Source organism: Strix aluco, chromosome 23, assembly GCF_031877795.1.
Source record: "Strix aluco isolate bStrAlu1 chromosome 23, bStrAlu1.hap1, whole genome shotgun sequence".
NCBI lineage: Eukaryota > Metazoa > Chordata > Aves > Strigiformes > Strigidae > Strix > Strix aluco.
The window spans coordinates 7,866,305-7,881,234 of NC_133953.1; the positions used below are offsets into that span (position 1 = coordinate 7,866,305).

Consider the following 14,930-nt stretch of genomic DNA (forward strand, 5'->3'; position numbering starts at 1 on the left):
ATTTTGCCTGTTTTGTGACCTCTCCGAGCACACCTAGACCCATTTTTGGGGCGTGTTACCTCATGTTAAACCCCTCGGGGGTTCCCTCAGGCTATGAAAACCTCGGGGATACACCCAGGAACAAAAGCAGCGACAATAACCGCTGGGGCTGAGGGTTCCCCCTCGCTGCCTCCTAAAACATCGTAACAAAACCAAACAGCTTGAGGAAACGTGAACTGGGAGATTTTCCCCTGGAACTTTTCCTCTTGTTTTCAACCAAAACTGTGATTTGGGAGAGCGAATCCCCACTCCTCACTCAGTTTTCAAGCTTCTCGAGCTCGTCCATGTTGTCTGGGTCCAGCTGCTTGATCTTGGTCTCTGAGGGAAAAAAAAACCACAAACAACAAAAAACCCGTCAGTGTTTGGCACAATCGGGGTGAAAACCAAACCCAGGCACCCCACGAGCTGGTGTTTGCGCCGTCTGCGTGCGGGTTAGGAAGCAGTTTACAAGTACCTGCCAAGGAAACCGTGTCCTTGGGAATTGTGTTTGTGTATGAAACTGTGTCCTTGGGAATTGTATATGAGTAAGTTCTATATAAGATGTGTGATTTTAGTGCTTGGTGCGCGCTGTTGGTGAGAACACTCCCCTGCGCGCCCGGCCGTCAATAAAGAAGTGTCTGCTTATCTGCATCAAATTGGTGTTGATAAGTTCTTTATTCCGGGTTTTCGGTAACAGTTTCTGGTGACGCAGATGGGACCTCGCTGAGAGAGACCGGAGGAATCGGGGACCTGATCGGTTCCAGCCGGCACCGAGGATTTCTCGGGGATACCCATCAATCCCCGATCCGTAAGGCTCCTCGCGACGTTCCCTGGATTTTGGTAAGACACTTCTTTTTGTATTAGGGGTGGGTTAGAGTCTCACCCTGCAAAGTGGGTTAGAGTCCCACACAGCGGGTTAGAGTCCCACTCTATAAGCCTGCCTGTCAGACGCGGCGAAAGCTGCGCAGGTTGGGCTGGAGGATCCTCGTGTATTGGAAGCCTGGGCGTCTGCCCGTAAGACATAAGCGAAAGCTATTGCAGGGTTGGACAATTGTGGGTTGGGAAACAAGAGAACCCATGTGCTATAGCGTTCTCAAAGGAAGTGTCTCTAACAAGAAGTTAGCAGTTTTACATGTGTTATATTGTAAAATTGTTTATTTTTTTGTAGAGTATTGTATAAGAATGTAAGAATTGTATGATATTGTGTTATATACCTTTGTATATAGTAACAGTTGTGGAAAGGTGTGAGTGTGAGTGTGTTTGTAAGTGTGAGACGTGCAATTGAGCACGAAGCGAGTGCGGAGCTCGGATCCGCGGTTCTGTTACTCCGCGAGGGGTGCAGCCGGAGAAGAACAAAGCGACAGATGGGAGTGATTGATTGTATATTGTACTGAAAAGTGATTTATTATGGCATCTAAGCTGACTCATTTGTTTAGAAGTAAAAGCATGGGTAATCTGGCTGCAGATGACAAAGTTCCGAAAACTTCTCCGCTAGGATGTTTGTTAGCACATTGGGGAGATTTGCATGATGATTTGCGAAAGAGTCAGATGATTGAATATTGCAATCAGTGGTGGCCTCTGTATATTTTGGAAGATCAGGAAAAATGACCTATGAATGGGACACTGAATTATAACACCATTCTGCAGTTAATGCTGTTCTGTAGAAGGGCAGGGAAATGGAGTGAAGTGCCATATGTTGATTTATTTTTCTATTTAAGACAGAGGAAAGATTGGCAGAAGGAATGTAAGTTGATTAGTAGGGATAATTTAGTAATGGCTATGACTTCTGACGATAAAAAGGTGAAAAAGTGTTGTACAACATGTGAGTTGGGAAAAGATTGTTTAAAGAAAAGAATTGCTTCTGCTGAAAAGGATGAAGGGCCAGAATTAGATATATCCCCTCCGCGGAGAGAAAGGCATCGGGGGCGAGAATATAGGGAACAGGTAGAGGAACCAGAGAGCAGTGGAAGAGAGGATGTGGAGGAAGGGCCGTCTGAGATTGTAATTCATACTCCTGTCTCCCGAAGAACTCGGCAGCAGGTGCAAACAATAGCTCCTCTATGGCAGGGCGTGGGTAGTGATGGGCCAGTGGATGTGAAAGTGCCTTTTTCAGTTACGGATTTGATGGCTTGGAAGCAGGCAGCAGGTATATAGAGAGAAGATCTGAAAGAGTAGGCAGAGTGGTAGATACTATAATCAGAACACAGACTCCGGACTGGAGTGATTTACAGGTGATCTTGGATAATTTACTGGATGATCCAGAAAAGCAGATGGCATTAAAGACTGGCAAAGCACAGGCAGGAGTGGCTGTATTGAGTGGGACAACAGGGGGAACAGTAGAGCAGAATTTTCCATCTGGGGATCCGCAGTGGGATCCAAATAACGTAGAGCACAGAGAAAGACTGAATTGATACCAGAAATGGATTTTGTATGGAGTTAAACATGCCATGCCTAAGTCTCTGAATTGGTCTAAATGATATGAGGTGAGACAAGATAAGAATGAATCTCCCTCAGCGTTTCTGGAGAGATTGAAGGAAGCAGCCCGAAAATATACTGACTTAAGAGTAGAAACAGAGGCGGCTCAGATACAATTGGCTTTGATTTTTATGGGACAATCGGCACCAGATATAAGAAAGAAACTCCAGAAACTTGAAGGAGAGGATTCAAGGAGTTTGAATAAAATGCTAGAAGCAGCATGGAAAGTATATAACAACAGGGAAAAAGAGGAAAGGAAGACCAGAGAAGGTGGATTGTTGGCTGTAATGACAGGGACAGCAGGCAGAGGAAGGGGCAGAGGAAGAGGAGCTGGTGGAAGGGGAGGATTTATGAACTATGGTAATCAAAACTTTAATACCCCCTTAGGAGTGAATCAGTGTGCCTTTTGTAAACAAGAAGGGCATTGGAAGGGAGACTGCCCAAGAAACGGGAATGCTCAGCAAGAAATAGCCAAATTGATGGGTTTAGATGACTGAAGGGGACCGGAGGGGAACCCAGCGGAGCCTCTGGTTGTAATTAAGCTGGGAGATAAAGAAGTTAAATTTTTAGTGGATACGGGAGCAACATTCTCGGTATTGAATACTTGTAAAGGAAAAATTGGAACAAAACCAGCAAACATAATAGGAGCAACAGGGAAGGAGGAAAATAGGCCATTCCTGCAACCCCTGGATTTAAAATTGGGAAATAAAATAATTACACATGAATTTTTGTATGTACCAGAGTGTCCGATACCCTTGTTAGGAAGGGATTTGTTATCCAAATGAAATGCACAGGTTGTTTTTGAAGAAGGAGAACTTTTCTTGAAAATACCTGAATCAAAACCAGGAGAAATCCTGATGATACAGGAAAAAGTGAAAGAGCAGGAAATTCCACCAGAGGTGGATTCTGCAGTGATTCCTACAGCATGGGAAACAGATATTCCTGGCAAATCAAAATTGGCAGAGCCTGTGAAAATAGATTTAAAAGAAGGTGCAGGGTCAGTAAAAATGAAGCAATATCCAATCCAACCAGAAGTTAGACAGGAGCTGAAGAAATTAATTGATAAATTTTTGAAGTACAAAATTTTAGGAGAGTGTGAATTTGAGTATAATACTCCTATTCTACCAGTCAGAAAACCCTCGGGTGAATGTAGGTTAGTGCAAGACTTGAGAGCAGTAAATCAAATAGTCAAGGACATATATCCTGTGGTGGCAAATCCTTAGACATTGTTAACAGCGTTAGAGGAGACTCATCAGTGGTTTACAGTGCTTGATTTAAAAGATGCTTTCTTTTGCATACCTTTGGAGAGGGAAAGCAGAAAATTGTTTGCTTTTGAGTGGGAAAATCCACAAACGGGACGAAAGAAGCAGTTGACGTGGACAAGACTACCCCAAGGATTTAAAAATAGCCCAACGATTTTTGGAAATCAGCTGGCAAGGGAGCTTGAAATCTGGAAACAGGATAAACTAAGGCCTGGACATTTGCTTTTACAATATGTGGATGACATACTGATTGCCACAGAAGAAAGATTTACCTGCATACAGGTAACAACAGACCTTTTAAATTTCCTGGGACTGAATGGGTACATGGTATCTCGGAAGAAAGCCCAAATAGCCTGCCAGACCGTGATTTATCTGGGCTTTGAAACTTCAAAAGGGCAGCGACAATTAGGAAAAGATCGCAAAGAGACTATTTGTAGCATACCTGAGCCGAAAAATATCCATGAACTCAGAGCGTTCTTGGGAACGGCAGGGTGGTGTCGCCTCTGGATCATGAACTACGGTCTGATAGCTAAACCATTGTATGAGCCCAGGAAAACTCTCCTTTCGTATGGGGCCCACAACAGCAAAAGGCTTTTACGGAACTAAAACGCGCCTTAATGTCTGCACCTGCTTTAGGACTTCCGGATTTAACCAAAGATTTTCAGTTGTTTGTCCATGAGAGACAACGCCTGGCGTTGGGTGTGCTGACTCAGCGAATAGGAAGCTGGAAACCACCGGTCGGATACTTCTCCAAACAACTGGACACAGTGAGTAAAGGGTGGCCGAACTGCCTTCGAGCAGTGGCTGCAACAGTGATGCTCATACAAGAAGCTCGGAAGTTGACTTTGGGAAGAACAATAACAGTCTATGTCCCACACGTGGTGATAACTGTTTCAGAACAAAAGGGGGGACACTGGCTGTCTCCGAGCCGGATGATGAAGTACCAGGTAATACTGACTGAACAAGATGATGTGATTCTAAAAACAACTAACCTGGTAAATCCTGCAGTGTTTTTAAGTCCCACACAGGAAGAAGGACAACTGGAACATGACTGCCTGGCTACCATTGAGTATGTTTATCCCAGTCGAGACGATTTGAAGGACGTACCATTGGAGCGACCAGACTGGGAACTGTAGACAGATGGCAGCAGCTTTATGGAGCGAGGGGTCCAATACGCTGGATATGCGGTAACAGCAGACACCACAGTTAGAGAAGCAAAGGCATTGACGGGTACCACATCAGCTCAGAAAGCAGAAGTCATTGCTTTAATTCGAGCCTTAGAACTAAGTGAAAAGAAGAAAGTAAATATTTGGACAGACTCAAAGTATGCTTTTGGGGTAGTACCTGTCCATGGAGCTTTGTGGAAAGAAAGAGGATTATTGTCCTCCCAGGGATCAAATATTAAGCATCAAAATGAAATTTTACAATTGTTACAAGCAGTTCAAAAACCAGAGCAAGTAGCAATCGTGCACTGTAAAGCACATCAGATTGGGAACACAAAAGAAATTGTTGGAAATAATTTGGCTGACTGAATGGCAAAGAAAATAGCAAAGGAACGAGCATTCCAAATGGCATTAATTCCCTCCAAGACAGTCACCCTTGCTAGAGAAAAGCCAGAATATTCGAAGGAAGATGAGAAACTAGGTCAATTTTTGAATGCCAAGAAAAAATTTAGCTGGATGGTGGATAACTCCTCATGGACGAGTAATAGTTCCACCTTCATTAATGAGAGAAATAATGCAAACCAAACATCAAGAATGTCATTGGGGAGCAGAAGCTCTAGTAACGTCTTTACAAAACCAAGTTCTATCAGTGAAAATGATGGACATGGCTAAATTAATAACTGCAAAATGTGAAGTATGTTTGAAAAATAATCCAGTGATCAAGAGAAGAGTTCAAATGGGCAGGTTAAGATCTGGTACGGAACCTGGAGATTATTGGCAAGTAGATTTTTCAGAATTACCTAGACAAAATGGGTATCGATACATCCTGGTGGGGGTTGATACTTTTACAGGATGGCCAGAAGCTTTTCCCTGTCGCACCACACAAGCAAAAGAAGTAGTAAAGTGGTTACTACGAGAAATAATTCCAAGGTCTGTAGTTCCTGTTGGAATTACCTCTGACAGAGGTCCACACTTTGTTGCAGAAGTAGTCCAAAATGTTAGCAAAATTTTGGGTATCACTTGGGACTTACATACTTCATGGAGACCACAGTCCAGTGGGAAAGTAGAAAGAATGAATCAAACTTTAAAGAGACAAATAAGCAAAATCTGTCAAGAAACTAATTTAAAATGGCCTCAAGCGCTTCCACTGGCATTGTTACGAATTAGAGTACAACCACAGAGTGGAACCTCCGTCGGTCCTTATGAATTATTGTGTGGGAAGCCTTATGAATCCCCAGAACCAAATCCAAACGTGCATGTGAAAGGGAAACGAGATGTGTATAACTATTTACTTTCCTTAGGAAAAACTTTGACTGCAATCCGGAGCGCAGTAGTGTGGAACAGACCATTATCCCTTGAAAACCCTGTGCGTGACTTTCAACCAGGAGACTGTGTCTACGTGAAGACGTGGACTTCCGAACCTCTGCAAGAACGCTGGAAGGGACCTTTCCAGATACTGTTACCCACCTTTAGGGCTATCAAGATTGCAGAATCAGATGCTTGGATACACCATACCCGGGTGAAGAAGGCGCCCACTCCATGGCAGATTATTAGCCGTGACCCAAAGACTTATTTCTATCAGTTTGTGATTATTCTCTTTGTGTTAACTAAGCAGGTGACACTGGTGTGGACTGATTTGGTGGTGACAAACAAAAGACGAGACACGGAACAATTGATTAACATTCCCAAAGAAATGTCTGAAGAAAATTTGATGTTAGGATCGATTAAGGGATTTGCCAATTTGCAGAATGTTACACAGATTACTGCTTGTTTGCCAATACCAAGAGCAGCGGGTGAATCTATTCCTCGGGAAATTTCAACCAGTCAACCGATTGCTGCTTTAAAATCCCCTATACAGTCCCATACCAAGGCCGAAGAGATTGGTCCTAATCATTTAGTAGGAACGTTTGGGACCTAGGTAACCAAATCCAAACTGATCTGTAAGGTGATTTATAATATATATAGATAGGACCAGGAGAATACAAGTAGTTGTCAAAGTTTAGGATTAATAGAAACTGGGGGAAAGAACCGTAACAGCTTACAAGTACCTGCCAAGGAAACCGTGTCCTTGGGAATTGTGTTTGTGTATGAAACTGTGTCCTTGGGAATTGTATATGAGTAAGTTCTATATAAGATGTGTGATTTTAGTGCTTGGTGCGCGCTGTTGGTGAGAACACTCCCCTGCGCGCCCGGCCGTCAATAAAGAAGTGTCTGCTTATCTGCATCAAATTGGTGTTGATAAGTCCTTTATTCCGGGTTTTCGGTAACACCTCAGGCTATGAAAACCTCGGGGATACACCCAGGAACAAAAGCAGCAACAATAACCGCTGGGGCTGAGGGTTCCCCCTCGCTGCCTCCTAAAACATCGTAACAAAACCAAACAGCTTGAGGAAACGTGAACTGGGAGATTTTCCCCTGGAACTTTTCCTCTTGTTTTCAACCAAAACTGTGATTTGGGAGAGCGAATCCCCACTCCTCACTCAGTTTTCAAGCTTCTCGAGCTCGTCCATGTTGTCTGGGTCCAGCTGCTTGATCTTGGTCCCTGAGGGAAAAAAAAACCACAAACAACAAAAAACCCGTCAGTGTTTGGCACAATCGGGGTGAAAACCAAACCCAGGCACCCCACGAGCTGGTGTTTGCGCCGTCTGCGTGCGGGTTAGGAAGCTCCCCGAAGCGCTCGGTGTAGTATTTCCCGTTTGTGGCCTTCAAGCGATAGAAAAATAAACTTGGAGGAAGCAAAGTGTGAAGTGGAAGAAGGGCAGCGGCCGAGAGAAAGCTGCTGAGAAAGCAAGAGGCGGCCCAAGCGCGAAGCAACGCGTCGGGTTCAGCCTCCGGCCGCGCTCCCGCTCTCTGCTCCCACCTCCACAGCGACGCCAGAGGGGGAAGTTCCTTCATCCTGGCCCCGGCCCTCGAATCACAACGTGAAGAAGGAAAAAGGTTGGGTGGCTGGGAGTTCATCCGCTCGGATTTTCATCCCTTGGGAATCCCACACTGGGCTCCTCCGGCTAATTCTGGCCGTGGCTGCGGTCAGACTCATCCACCTCGTGGTTACTCGAGCTGCTCATCCGTTGTCTGACGCTTCTGCCGCTCGGAAAAAAAATTAAAAACTCTTCACCGGACTATCTGGCTCGGGAATCTCTTCCGGGTGTCTCCCACTGGCTCATCTGCTGTTTAAATTTAAAGGACAAGCTGCCAGCACAGTTCAGCAGCTCCGAGGACGAAGCTGAGGAAGGGAGGTGGTTTTCTGCACGCTGAAGGGTTTCGATAACCGTCTTTTCCCTTAAAAAAATCACAGGGAAAATGGGCACCGGGATTTGAAAAGCCACCGGTGCAGTGATGGCCTCTTGCAAATTCCGTGGAAATCCTCTCGATGTCTGTGAGTGACGAGCCATTTGCAGTCAGGAAAGGTTTCAGCTGCTGGCTTTTCTCCCCCAGCCAGGGCTAAGCTGGGGTACCAGCACCCCCGGACCGGGATTTGCAGGGTAAAGGCAGATAAAACGCCTGAAGGAGGGAAAAAAAAAGAGGTACTGAGGCACCCTGGGTACCTGAAATGTCCCTTGCAAGTCACGCACCACCTCCTCGGCTGTTTCTCTGAAAATCTGGCTGGTAGGGGAAGAAAACCCAAAACATCCTAAAAGGGCCGAAAGCTGCATCTGATACACCGACGGGATGAGCCCCGGGGAGAGGAGCAGCTCAACAAGGTCCATTTGCAGATGGGAGATGAAGCAGAGGGGCATCACCAGTCCCAAACCCACCTCCCGGCGAGGCGTCGACGCGCGGATACTCACGGAAATGCTCCTCTATCATCCGCACGAGCTCCACGTTCTGACTTTCCACCATGCTGAAGGCGACGCCCTTCTTCCCAAAGCGTCCCGTTCGCCCGATGCGGTGGAGGTAGGTCTCGAAATCCGGCTGCTTGTTCTGCCCAGTGGGGAGGGTGAAGTTCACCACAATGGTGACCTGCTGCACGTCGATCCCTGGCAAAAAAAGTAAATAAAATGGAGAGAAAGGGGCTGCGGAAAGGCACCGCAAGTCGGGGAGGACGCGTCGCTCGAGCCCACGCTGCCACCAGAAGAACCGGTGGCGAGGAAGCGCGTTTCACGCCCTCGGAAGGGCGAGGGGCGTTGGGTCGTTCGGGGGTACCTCTGGCGCAGACGTTGGTGGCGATGAGGACCTTCTCCTTCCCGTCGCGGAAGCGCTGGATGACGCTGGCCCGCTGGGCTACTGTCAGCTCCGCCGTCAGGATGGCGACCTGGTGCCCGTCTTGGTGCATCTCCATCGACAGCCAGTCTGCGCTCCTCCGAGTCTGGGGGAGAGGCGGGATGAGGTTTTATTTCCCCCCCTCCTCCTTTTGAGGGAGCTCGTGGTGCTTGTTAACACCCCAAAATAATCCCAGAATCATCTGGGTTGGAAAAGCCCTTGAAGCTCCTCCAGTCCCACCATGAACCTCCCCCTGACCGTTCCCAACTCCACCAGATCCCTCAGCGCTGGCTCAACCCGACTCTTCAACCCCTCCAGGGATGGGGACTCCCCCCCTGCCCTGGGCAGCCCATTCCAACGCCCAACAACCCCTTCTGCAAAGAAATCCTTCCTAAGAGCCAGTCTGACCCTGCCCTGGCGCAGCTTGAGGCCATTCCCTCTTGGCCTGCCGCTGGTTCCTTGGCTCAAGAGACTCCTCCCCCCTCTCTGCACCCTCCTTTCAGGGAGTTGCAGAGGGCCAGGAGGTCTCCCCTCAGCCTCCTCTTCTCCAGACTAAACCCCCCCAGTTCCCTCAGCCGCTCCCCATCAGACCTGTGCTCCAGACCCTGCACCAGCTCCGTTGCCCTTCTCTGGACACGCTCGAGTCATTCAATGGCCTTTTTGGAGTGAGGTTTTGCCCAAAACTGAACCCACTCATTGAGGGGCGGCCTCACCAGTGCTGAGCAAAGGGGTAAGATCCCTTCCCTGTCCCTGCTGGCCACGCTAGTGCTGGTACAAGCCAGGATGCCATTGGCCTTCTTGGCCACCTGGGCACACTGCTGGCTCCTGTTCAGTCAGCTGTCAATCCCCCCCCCCAGGTCCCTCTCTGACTGGCAGCTCTCCAGCCACTCCTCCCCAAGCCTGTAGCCCTGCTGGGGGTTGTTGTGGCCCAAGGGCAGCACCCGGCATTTGGCCTTAGTGAAACTCCTCCCGTTGGCCTCAGCCCATCGCTCCAGCCTGGCCAGGTCTCTCTGCAGAGCCTCCCTACCCTCGAGCAGATCAGCACTCCCACCCCACCGGGTGTCATCTGCAAACTGACTGAGGGTGCACTCGATCCCCTCGTCTAGATCATCAATAAAGATGTTAAACAGGAGTGGCCCCAAAACCGAGCCCTGGGGGACACCACTCGTGACCGGCCGCCAACTGGACTTAACCCCATTCACCACAACTCTTCAGGCCATCCAGCCACTTTTTTACCCAGCAAAACATCGGTATAAGGCAAAAACGATCTCCGCGGGCAGGCCGGGGCGCTTCACCTGGCAGAAGATCATTGCCTGGCCGATGGTGATGCTGCCGTAGATGTTGCAGAGGGCTCTGTACTTCTCCTCCCTGCTCCTGCACATGAAGAAGTACTGCTGGATGTTGCTCAGGGTGAGCTCGTCCTTGCGCAGCTTTATCACGATGGGGTTGGAGATTATCCGCATGGCGAACGCCCGCACGGTTTCCTTGAAGGTGGCTGAGAACAGCAGCATCTGGCAGTCCTTGGGTAAAGCCCTGGAGGGGAGAAAAAGGACTCGTCAACCCAGGAGAGCGGCCTGGGGCCCCGATGTGCTCACTGGAAGAAAAAAAATTTAAAAAAGCTGATTTTGTGTCGCCTAACGGCTTGAAGGAAAGGTAAGCGAGGTAAAAGTCTTCCTGTGTGTCTCACGGACGCGGTTTTACAGCAGGCTGGACCCCTGGCCTAAGCAGGTCAGAGCCTGCTGAGGTGCAAAAGCCAATTCTCACCACAGCAAGCCCCTGCGACATCACAGGGATGCAGATTCACCTCGTTCGGCGACCGATTCCCTCAAAACCGAGCAAAAAGGGGGAAAAAACGGGGAAGCAGGATGCCAGCCCTCAGGAATCCTCACCTCTGAATGCGTATGCTTTGAGAGGAGAAGCCCTGAGTGTCAATCATGATGTCGGCTTCATCCAGCACGAACAACTCGATCTTCTTCACCTCTATGAGTCTGTATTTGAAGCACCAGTCCAGCACCGTCCCCGGCGTCCCGATGACGATCTGCTCCTCCAGCCTGGTGCCCTGCCGAACTGCGAGAGGGGAAACTGCACCCCAGTGCCCCCAAACACGATGGGTTTCTGTTGTTCGAGTGCATTTTTCCCCTCGGTTATCTCGGACTCCGCAAAGTGGAGCTTGAGATTAAAATTACAAAGAGGGCTGACGCTTCCCTACAGCCTCGGGGGGGTGGAAACCAGCCCCACGTGGGAAGGGGGGAGTCTGGAAGCAGCCAGCAATTGTGAAGACTACTCCTTAGGTGGTGAGGGGAATACAGACGCTATTTTATTGGCCTTCCCAGGGGTCTGTGCGGCTCGTGGTAGCTCAAGGCTCTAAGAGAGGATCCCTGTAACCACTCAACGCTCCTGTGACGGCGCCGGTAGCTCTGCTCGGCAGGGCCGGACTCACCTCTGTTTCCCCGGACAGCGTACGTCACCTTGACATCAGCACAAAACCTCCCGATGGTCTCGATCACGCACCCGATCTGCAGGGCCAGCTCGTAGGTGGGAGCCAAGCAGAGGCACTTGGGGGGAGATAAAAGAGCTGTCAGAGGAGAAACGCCTCGATTAAAAGCCGAGGGTGCTGCCGGGATGGGATACACCGGGCAGGCAACAGGGTATTTCGAAGGGATGGAAAGAAAAGCAGAGGAAAATCCCACCCCGCTAAACTCCCTCCGAAGCGCAGGGGGGTTCGGGTAGTCGGTCACATGTGGAGGTTAGAGAGCTGGGAACGCAGCACAGCTTGAGGGGTGGAGGCAGGAAGAAGTCGCTGTAGCTATTTTTGAGGGGGAAATGTGTCTCCCGAAGCACCGTGCGGCTCGTTTCTGCGCCCAGCTCTAAAGCGGCGGCTTAAATCGCCCCATAGGCTTGAGAGGAGGGACTTCAAACTGCAGTAACCTGGGCACAAAGCTGATTCTGTGCGTGGAGAGGTGACGGGGGCTCATGGGGGCGTTTAAACCACCAGAAAACCAGCAGTCTCTGCAGTCGCTTTTCAAAATTTAAATTCCAGGATAGCTAAAGCCTGGCTTAATCCGCTGCTAGCAAGTAAAAGTACCTCCCTTGAGCGGGCACCACGCTTTCTGTCTTACCTGCTGCTGCGATGGTACCTGGGGGTTTATCACCCCCTCCAGCGGATAAAATCACCCAGAGACGGGGGCAAAAAACAGAGCTCTGCCCCCAGGCAGCATCTTGAGGGCGTGGGCAAACCCCTCCTGCATCAGCTTTCCCTTTCCTGCGTTACCTGCGGGTATTTCTCAGTGGCATTAACTCTGCTCAGCATCGCCAAGACAAAAGCTGCTGTTTTCCCTGTCCCTGACTGGCTCTGGGCAATCAGATTTTGGGGCCTGCAAGGCAAAGGCTGCTTAGTGGCACGAAAAGAGGTGGGGGCGGGGTGGGGGGGGGCGTCCCCACACTGGGGATGCCTCAAGAGGCGGGGGAGGGGGGGGGCGGGGGGCGTCCCCGCACTGGGGATGCCTCAAGGTGGGGGCTCACCCGCCTGGCATTCTACTCACGGATATGCCAGCATGATCGGCAGAGCCATCTCCTGGATTTTGGATGGTCTGTTGAAGCCCATCATGTAAACCCCCTGCAAAAGCTCCTTCTTCCTATTAAAAAGAAAAACAGCAGAAAGGGCCCGTTGGACAAACAGTGGTGGCTCTCGCTCTTTGCCGGGCTGGGGGCTGCTGGTGACTCACAGGGGCAGCTCTTCGAAGCTTTTGACAGAGAAGAGCGGGGAGCTGGGGTCCTGCTGCAGGATCTCCACGGAGTGGCTGGACTCCACGAGGGACGTGCGGATCAGCTTGTTGAGCAGCGAGACTTCCGCCAAGTCCACTGGAAAGGCAGAGACTCGTTTGAAAAAAACTGACTTTTTAATGAGAAGTCTCTCACAAAAGTCCCCACTTCCTGCAAATACTGGGGTCGCCGGCCATCCCCTCTCCCAGGGATCCCAGAATCATTCAGGTTGGAAAAGCCCCTCGGGATCATCGAGTCCAACCCTCAGCCCGACTCTACAAAGTTCTCCCCTACCCCACATCCCCCCACAGCTCATCCAAACGGCCCTTAAACACACCCAGGATGGGGACTCCACCCCCTCCCTGGGCAGCCTATTCCACTCTCTGACCACTCTTTCTGGGAAACATTTTTTCCTCGTGTCCAGTCTGAACCTCCCCTGTTGCAGTTTAAAGCCGTTCCCTCTTGTTCTGTCACTAATCCCCTGTGAGAAGAGACCAGCACCAACCTCTCCACAACGTCCTTTCAGGGAGCTGCAGAGAGTGATGAGGTCTCCCCTCACCTTCTCCTCCTCACACTGAACAGTCCCAGCTCCTTCAATCTCTCCTCACAGGATTTATTCTCCAGGCCCTTCCCCAGCCTCGTTGCCCTCCTCTGCCCTCGCTCCAGCCCCTCGAGATCTCTCTCGGATCGAGGTGCCCAAAACTGGACACAACACTCCAGGTGTGGCCTCACCAGTGCAGAGCACAGGGGGACTGTCACCTCCCTGCTTCTGCTGGTCACACTATTTCTAACACAAGCCAGGAGGCCGCTGGATGCCCGTCGGGATCCCGGACACCGCCAAGACCCGCAGGCGTTATGAGGAACGGCCGTGCCCCCCCACAGAAGCCCCCTCAGCCCCGCTCCCCGCCCCACTCCCCCGCCGGCCTCACGGGAAGGCCCCGAGCGCCCCGAGGCGCAGGGACCCACCTCTCTCCTCCTCCTCCCCCTCTCCCTCCTCGTCCTCGTCCTTCTCACTGCCGCGGCCTGCTGAGGGAGGAGAAACGGGGGCGGCCTGAGGCCGAGGCCTGGCCCGGGCGCCCTCCCCGAGGCGGGGGCCGAGGCTTCCCCTTACATCGGCGGCAGACGACGGGGTCGCGGCGGCGCGGCGGGGAGGGGGCCGATGTGGGGCGGCGGAGAGAGGGGCGAGATGCGGGCAAGGGGACGAGGCCCCGGGGACCGCGGGAGGGGCCCAGCCCGGATCCCACCAGCCCCGGCCAACGGCCGCTGTCTCCCCCCTCCGCCATGGCGCCGGCAGCCCTCGCAGGCCCTAACGGCGGCAGCGCGCGGGGCGGGTGTTGGTGTAACCGGACGGGGCGGGCCCTTCCGGGGCACCGGAACCCGCGACCGGCAGGTATGGCAGGCCCGGGGGTGTGGGGAGGAGGAGCAGGGACCCCACAGGGTGCCGGCGCTGCCCCCGGAGGGGTTGGGGGGGTCCCGGGGGTGCTGGGGACGAGGGACCCCGTAGGGCGGGGAGGGGCTCCCGCCGCGGACGGGGACCCTGTAGGGTGCCAGCACCGGTCCCCGTCGGGTTTTTTTTTGGGGGGGGGGGATGTCTGTGGGGTGCTGGAGGAGCCCGTAGGGAGGTGGCGCTGTCCCCCGTAGGTTTCGGGGCGTCCCCGGGGGCAAAGACCCCCCCTTCTAGGTGGGTGGGGGGTCCGCAGGGTGCTGGAGAGCCAGGGACCCCCCGCCCACCCCGCAAGGTGTGCCAGAACCCCCCAGGGTGGGGTGACAGCGGGTCCCCAAGCTGGCGGGAAGCGTGTGTGTCCCCCCCAGCCCCCTTGTCCCCCCACACTGTCACCCCTGCGCTCCCGTCCAGAGCGGGTTTGGGGGGAGCCCGACTGGGGGGTCACCCGCTTCCCCTCCTGCCCCTTTCCCACCCATCCCAGCGAGGTTTCGGGGACCCTCTCCCCAGGGCCGAGGGGCCAGAGCCCCCCAACCTCTCACTGTGGCTTCGAGGCCTTTTCCTGCACAAGAACTGCCCAATCCCCTCAGTCCCTCCCCTTACCTGGGA

General features: G+C 51.8%; 1 protein-coding gene across 5 annotated transcripts; it reads right to left on the minus strand.

Moving 5' to 3' along the window:
• Positions 1-187: 187 nt before the first annotated feature.
• Positions 188-14,818, minus strand: LOC141933775 (ATP-dependent RNA helicase DDX25-like). 5 transcript variants are annotated; one of them, XR_012626216.1, is made up of 12 exons: positions 13,992-14,793; positions 13,847-13,906; positions 12,844-12,979; positions 12,661-12,753; positions 12,390-12,492; positions 11,559-11,673; positions 11,008-11,185; positions 10,414-10,651; positions 9,062-9,224; positions 8,707-8,895; positions 7,779-8,419; positions 188-357 (listed from the first exon to the last, which is right to left on the minus strand). XR_012626216.1 is itself a non-coding variant. In XM_074848804.1 (11 exons), the coding sequence occupies exons 1-11, from the start codon at positions 14,161-14,163 to the stop codon at positions 7,399-7,401; spliced, it is 1,509 nt and encodes a 502-aa protein (XP_074704905.1). In that variant the 5' UTR covers positions 14,164-14,796; the 3' UTR covers positions 7,148-7,398. The 5 variants fall into 5 exon arrangements, 2 of the variants coding, with proteins under 2 accessions (XP_074704905.1, XP_074704904.1); XR_012626218.1 differs by lacking the exon at positions 188-357 and adding an exon at positions 7,148-7,460 and having other exon boundaries at positions 13,992-14,818; XR_012626217.1 differs by lacking the exon at positions 188-357 and adding an exon at positions 7,148-7,460 and having other exon boundaries at positions 13,847-13,903.
• Positions 14,819-14,930: the final 112 nt, after the last annotated feature.

Excerpts from the sequence above, each read along its gene's own strand:
- LOC141933775 (XM_074848803.1), bottom strand. The coding sequence starts at position 14,163 with ATGGCGGAGGGGGGAGACAGCGGCCGTTGGCCGGGGCTGGTGGGATCC. Across the intron at positions 12,754-12,843 it reads AGCTTCGAAGAGCTGCCCCT|GAAGAAGGAGCTTTTGCAGG; the intron begins GTGAGTCACCAG and ends TCTTTTTAATAG. Across the intron at positions 8,420-8,706 it reads GATGATAGAGGAGCATTTCC|GCGTTTTATCTGCCTTTACC; the intron begins GTGAGTATCCGC and ends TCCCTCCTTCAG.